Source organism: Corylus avellana, chromosome ca1 (genome assembly GCF_901000735.1).
Source record: "Corylus avellana chromosome ca1, CavTom2PMs-1.0".
In the NCBI taxonomy this organism is placed as follows: domain Eukaryota; kingdom Viridiplantae; phylum Streptophyta; class Magnoliopsida; order Fagales; family Betulaceae; genus Corylus; species Corylus avellana.
The window spans coordinates 33,393,384-33,400,596 of NC_081541.1; the positions used below are offsets into that span (position 1 = coordinate 33,393,384).

General features: G+C 35.1%; 1 protein-coding gene across 1 annotated transcript in view; it reads right to left on the reverse strand.

Moving 5' to 3' along the window:
• Positions 1-2,875: 2,875 nt before the first annotated feature.
• LOC132170339 (putative serine/threonine-protein kinase receptor) overlaps positions 2,876-7,213 on the reverse strand; it is a 9,052-nt gene continuing 4,714 nt past the window's right edge. The window contains exons 7-12 of the mRNA XM_059581292.1: positions 4,988-6,323; positions 4,178-4,392; positions 3,861-4,071; positions 3,517-3,754; positions 3,270-3,417; positions 2,876-3,169 (exon numbers count right to left, since the gene is read on the reverse strand). Coding sequence (XP_059437275.1) covers positions 2,876-3,169; positions 3,270-3,417; positions 3,517-3,754; positions 3,861-4,071; positions 4,178-4,392; positions 4,988-6,323 — 2,442 coding nt within the window. The remainder of the gene's footprint in view (positions 3,170-3,269; positions 3,418-3,516; positions 3,755-3,860; positions 4,072-4,177; positions 4,393-4,987; positions 6,324-7,213) is intronic.

Below are 7,213 nucleotides of genomic sequence, written 5' to 3' on the forward strand. Positions count from 1 at the left end.
GGGTTTATACAGTAACGAGCGGGTTTGTACAGTATCAAGCTCAAGTTCAAGTTGAGTTAAACCGAGTGGGTTGTCGAACGGACTGGTGTATTTATAGCCCTATCTATCCCTATACTAAATATGAAAACGACAAAAATTTTCTCCAACTTATTTCAATAAGTGACATCACTGACATGTGTCATTCAACATCTCTAGGTTTTTCAAAAATTAATGTTTAGGTTTCTAGGTTAGTAAAATGATAATAAATGGCTCTTAAAAATATTAAAAAAATATGTGAGAGATGACACTTGTCACCTATTGAAGTAGCCAAGTAGGTTGAATGAAATTTACTCCAAACTGATTTAGAGGAAATTTTTGTCTATATAAAAATGTTATTTTGCATTTTCTCACCATTTTTTTCGCATGGTCCGCTAATGTGGCATGCTCAATTATTATTTTTTGTTTTTTTATTTTTTTTTAATTAAGATTAATCTAAAGATAAATTGAAAAGTTTGCACTTTTTCCAAAATTTATTCTTCTTTTTTATAAGGATACAGAAGTTACAAGATAGTTTGTATAAATTAATTTTATTGTTATTAATGTAAAAATAGAAGAGACATATAACGTTCAAACTCTTTTTCTATAAATAGAGTTTTGTATACGATCAAATAAGTTTAGTTATCCCATCACACCAATTTAGTTTCTATCAACAAAGCTAGAATTCATACTGCATTGTTTGGTGTAAGGCTCCATTTAGCGTGTGGCATTCCAAACTTGGACATCGATCTTCGTCAGTTATGCTTTAAAGTTGTATTCTTAAAAACTTTCAATTTTCAATTAGAGAAGAAAGAAAAAAAGTAAAAATTAACATAAAAAATAGGACAATACTAGGTACTCTCTTGATGTGCTTCTAGTATATATTCTCTTAGTCCTAAATATGATCACTAGTGGCTGGGTCCTACCACACAACGAAGAAATGTCCCACATCGTTTGGGATGTCTGAGTGGTGAATATGGTAGCAAAAAAATTAGAGTTTAATTAGATGTCTTTTTGGCCTCATGATTGTCCCACATCTTTCTAAAAATGAGAGGCAATTAGCACTTCTAAATTAAGATTTTTTTTCCCCACCTTACAATAGGAGTTAGTCATTGTACACCTCTGCTTTAACATGCAATTTTTTTTTTCCCAACATGCAAATTTAAGAATTCAAGATTGCCCTTCATATAGCTATTTGTCTTTATGAGTACAATCATTTCGCAAGGGCACCATTAAGGATGGTGATTCAATGGCTCAAGGAAATTCTCAAGTGGTTAGGGTATATACTAGGGTGTGGGTTCGAATCTCCGCAATGGAGAATCCCCACATACTAATAATTAGTATTAGCTACCTTGGATTTTCATTGATGCCCTAGTGGGGCTGAATTAGGTTATGGCTCAGTCGGACTTGAGGGAGCGCATGCAGTTCCCACAGTTTAATCCCCTCTTGTGCTGTTCCTAGCGGGTAGGTGCTACTATGATTATGCTCAGGTAGGATAGCCACAATTGGTCTCCTTGACCTACTCTTTTGCTAAAAAAAAAAAAAAAATCATTTTGCAAGGGCAAGATTCACCTTTGACAACTCATTAACCACAATCCAGGCAATCTGCAGCAAAAGTCTCTTGTTGGGCCAATTCTCGTGCCTTGCAAAGTGAGCCGCTTCTAACGTTGTGTTTGAAAGCATTCTCAATATATATTCGTTTATTAGATTTGTAAACTCATGTAGACCTCATACAAATTCATTGGTGGATTCATCCACTCACTATGAAAATGATTAAAAGATGATTGAAAAAAAAAAAAAAAAAAAAGAATTGTATCATTTCTCTTCCAATATTTCTCCAATTCTCTCTTCCATTATGTCCCCAAGAGGTAGCTCAATCGGCTTGGACCACGCTTAATAAAGCAGAGGTTAATATCCTCTCCCCCCTCTTGTGTGGATATGTCAAAAAAAAAAAAAAAAAAAAAAGAGCAAACAAGACCCCATTTGTAACCTTTTCCACGTTTCCCTTGTATATTTCCTCACCAAAAAATAATAATAATAATAATAACTTCACAAAAGACTCATAAACTATTGCACGTTTTGAGAAGGCCCTCAAAATTTCAAAAACTCTCAATTTCATGCCCTCAAACTTTTCAATTTGATGCAATTTACCCTCTTCCGTCAAATTTTTTTTCGTTAAACCCTAACATAAATCCCAAAAAAAGACCAAATTACGCTTCGATTTTCCTTTCTTTAAAATTTTTTTTTATTATTATTATTTTTAAATGAAACAAAATGAAAACAAAAGGGTCACAAGGTGACCTAGCGTGGCTTACTTTTTTTTTTTTTTATAACTTTTTTTTTTAAAAAAATTGAAATTAAGGGTAATTTTAGATTTTTTTTTTGGTTAAATCAGGGGTATAAATGTCATTATATCACTTTTAACCTTTAAAAGATTAACGGAGGGGATACATTACATCAAATTGAAAATTCATTTGGGTGAAATTGAGATTTTTAAAATTTAAGCGGTCTTCTCTAAAACGCATGATAGCTTAGGGGTTCTAAGTGAAGTTTCCTCAAAAAATAATAACTAGCATGTAGCACATCAATATGCATAAAGAGTAGATAAAAACTATCGTTCTAGTTCTACAATAGTTCTTTTTCTTTTTTCTTTTTAATATTAATAATTTAATCTCAGTAGAAAGGGTATAAGGCTACAATCATTGTACAAGAAGTATACAAGAGTTCTTAAGGGGTAGCTCAATCGGCTATGGACAACATTTCATGAAGCGGAGGTCACTAGTTCGAATCCCCCCTTCCCTTGTGTGAACGTGTCAAAAAAAAAAAAAAAAATTTATTTTTTTCCTTTACATACAAAAAGCTATCGGGCTTCCATTATTGAAACAGTTATATTGTTTCTTGAACAATTTTCTACATTGGCAACCGTTGTATTTCGGTCTATGCAAAAAGCTGGAGGCTTTGGTATGGGTAGAGGCGCATATTCATTGCTAATAAATGAGACTACATCAACCATGGTAGGTCGATCAATGGGGCTTTCTTGTACACAAAGAAGCCCGATGTTAATGAATCTTGATAGAATAGAAGTAGAGGAAGGATTTCCTGTTGTTGGATCTGTCAACTCCAAACTTCGACCATTTCTCCACAACTCCCAAACCTGTTTTCGTTAGCAAATATTAGTTTATATAAGAAGCGTTTCAATTTGTAAGACTAAGGTAAAACATAAAGAAATTGAAAGGGTATAAAATGCTACTCACATAACTAAGAAGATTGAGTGAATCACTGTTAGAGAAGTCAGTATTCTTTCTGCCACTCACAATCTCTAGTAGCAATACTCCAAAGCTAAACACATCAGACTTTATTGAGTAGAGACCCTTGATAGCATATTCAGGAGACATATACCCACTGGATTTCAAAAGTTAGTACATCACACTTTTAGTAGCTTGCTAAAAGAATTTAATTTGCAATTGCAAATATCATATGTAAAACAAGTTGCATACTTACTAAGTTCCAACAATTCGTTTTGTGTTTGCTTGTGTTTCATTGCCTCCAACTATTCTAGCCATGCCAAAATCTGATATTTTTGGTTTCATTTCACCATCCAAGAGAATATTACTCGGTTTTAGATCTCTATGTATGATTCGTAACCTTGAATATTGATGAAGATAAAGAAGCCCTTGAGCGACCCCTTCAATAATATGTATGCGTTTCTCCCAGCCTAACATCTTTTTCTTGGTTGGATCTATTTAAATAGTACAACCAAGGAAATTAGTACTTAGGAACCTAGAAACATATGAGAGGCAAAAATATACACATATAGATACATACATACATATGCATTCACTCACCAAAAAGGTAGAAGTCCAAACTTTTATTGGGCATGTACTCATATATTAATATCTTTTCATCTTGCTCGATACAACATCCTAAGAGTCTAACAAGATTTCTATGCTGAAGTTTTGCTATTAGTATTGTCTCATTTCTGAACTCCTCAATTCCCTGTCCAGATCTTTTCGAAAGCATTTTCACCGCAATTTCTTGTCCTCGGAGTAATTTTCCCTAAGAAGGAGATCCATAAACTCTTTAAACTTTCATGAAGGTTTACCATTAATGTAGTTTTTATTAATACTATTCAAAGTACATTCATCAAGAAAATGTAACGTACCTTGTAGACAGGTCCAAAACCTCCTTCTCCAAGTTTGTTCACAGCTGAGAAATTATTTGTTGCAGCTAATACACTCTCATAACTGAATAATGGTAACTCAGCATCCTTCTTCTCTTGTTTCTTCGTATTATTTTCGATGTTCATTCCATCATTGATTGCATGGAGTTCAGTATCAAAATCAAATAATAGTAGATTATTACTTGAACTGCTCTCTCCTGTTTGATATAGAATGATAAGAATTGGTCACTATACATGGAAATGTAATGTTTGGTCAAAGAAAATCAATTAAACAATGGCAGTATCTAAAGGTAAGTAAGTCTATTTAGTCATTTCCGCAAATAAGTACTAATAATTTAGTAATTCATTCCCATTTTAGTGAAATGACCAAATTACTGCAAAGCTCCTTCCCAAAGACATGGTGAAGTTTGTTGGGATCCATCACCAACTAATGACAGTAATTAGAATAAGGACTTTCCTAAGAACAAGGACTTGTGACAATTTTCTTGTCTTAGGTTAAGGTAGGCTTCCTTGTAAATTTTTTTAAAGTGATTTCCATATACAGTTAGAACATTTACACTTACCGATGAATTTGAGCTTTCCCTTGCATGAAAAGCAAATTAAGAGGCACAAAATAAGCCATGTTGCAGGGACCAGCACAGCTATCCATACTTTCCATTTTTTGCCTGATTCTGATGACAGTAATCACTATTAGCTCAACCATAATAGAGAATTGAGTATTAGTTCAAAACGAAAGATAACATATATAATTAAGTATTAGCTCAACCATACTTCCTATTTCACTTATCATACCTTTGGTACTTGGATTTGGATACTCATCAGCAGCAAGTCTGAGATAGATATCTTGTCCAATCTTGCCACCATATGGAAGTTGCATTAAGTTCATAAGAGCTCCTTCCCATATCATGCACCCACTCCTATTATAAGCATAAGCTGTGCAAGAACAATTTTCCATGCAAGCCAATTCACATCTGCTGGCATTCAAGGCCAAATATGCTTTCGAATAAACAGGCAATCGCATGTTTGATATTTTCATGAACCAATCTTTTTTGTCATTAGCATACGTATTATTCTCACATTGCAAAGGAGAATTCCTCACACAACCGCCTGACCAATCATTTAGTCTGTTGTCTTCAATCGAAAATGGTTTGAAACCTTTTAGACACTCACAAGGGTTTGAGAAATTCTCAGGGTATTGTACCACGCCAAATGCACCACACAAAGCGTAGACATCTGATAGGTTCGTCGGTGCAGACAAAAATATACTCCAAAGCGAAATGCCAGTCAACCACACGAGTACCCTAACCTGTCCTGTTTGGTCAATTCGATATCTAGCAAGGGTAGAAGGATTACGAAGAGAGTAAGTAAAATATCTCCCCCTTCCATTTTTACTTGAGACAAAAGTGTAGTTTAAGATAATGCTCATTTCAGAAAGTGAGTTGAGAGATGTTACATTCCAAAGTCCAGAACTCCAATAGATTTGGGATCTGTTCCACTTTAAGAAATATTGATTGCTTCCATTTGGGTCTAACCCCAACGAGAACACACCAGGTGATGGATCTTCTGAATTTTTCCATGAAATGACTTGCTGTGGTTTCCCAGTAACCTTATCAATCCCAAGCTTTGCACCTGGCAGCCATGTATCGGTTGGATGGTCGAAACTCTCCCAAAATATAGTAGACGTGTTCGATCTATCTCTCAAAACAAAATTTCCATCATCACCAAGGACTGCTTCAGTTATATTTGACCGGGGAAATGTCAAATTTGTCGACCAAACTGGGATCTCGGAGGAACCTTCAAACAGGAGTAGATTGCCATTTTCTGAGAGATAAAGTCTTGAAGAAGATGGGTGAGACAAAGGGTTTTCTCTATTTGCTACCCAAACAATTTCCTCATGAAACCTTTTATACCATATGCCCAGGTAGATTTTTGATGAAGTGCCTGGTTTGAAGAAACCGAGCTCAAATTTGCTACCTTGAGATAAGATGGTGTCGCTCTCTAAAAGAGAGTGACCTGGTGAAAGGGTATCACCAACTATGGAGAAGCATGGTGTGTAATAAGACAGGATTAGAAGCAGAACAAATAAGAGCCATGGCTGGTGATTAGTCGTCATGCTACCCATCCCTCTCTAACTTGCAGTTAGAAATTGCAGAAAATGCAATACAGAAAGAAGGAAAAGGAGCAAACAAACAAGAAGAAAGAAAATAATATAAAGAAGAGCTCCAGGGAGTGTATCTATAAGATTTGTGAGCCGCAGCCCATTTTGAAGCTTTCTGATTGGCTTGCCTTTGGACTTTTGAAGCTTCCTATGAAGGAAAGGAAAAGCAAGAAAACGGACTTTCCTTGTGACAAAGTTCACTTCCGTAAACCGATTTTGAACATCATGACTTCAGCACAGTGCCGGAGACCAACCACAAATTTCTCCAATGACTATGAACGTGCATACAGATAAGACAGGAAGTTTGATTATACAACATTTATTTTCTCTTTGAAATACTTATATTATATTGTTGAACAATTTTCTCCACCGTCAATTGTTGAATTTTGGGGAAGAGAGATAAATCGCACAAGGCCGTAGATATGGTCTCAAACGAGAAGGAAAAACCCGAAGATAAAAGCATCAAGAAGGAAAAAAGATGAGGGAAGAAGGTTGTGCTCCTATTACACCAACCAAATTTAAGGGTTTTTTTTCAGGGGGAGAGAGTGCCGCAGAGAGAAAGCTTCTAGGATAAGTTCAAGGCAAATCGTTAAGGTGTAAAACGCCGGTTGCTTTAGGGAGCTAAGGGAGTTGAGTCTTTGCTAGCCCAGCTGTATTTCATTTTTCCTTTGGATTGGCTTTTGTTTTTTGTTTTTAAAGTACATCAACTAAGAAACTACAACAAAGAACAATGAATTGCTGAGCAACCCAACAAAAAACTCCAAAACAACCACATGTATAGTAAACAAAAATTGAAAGAAAATGAGTCAAATGAATTACATGGCTCTATAAATTTTTGGTACGAACACCAAAAAACTTAA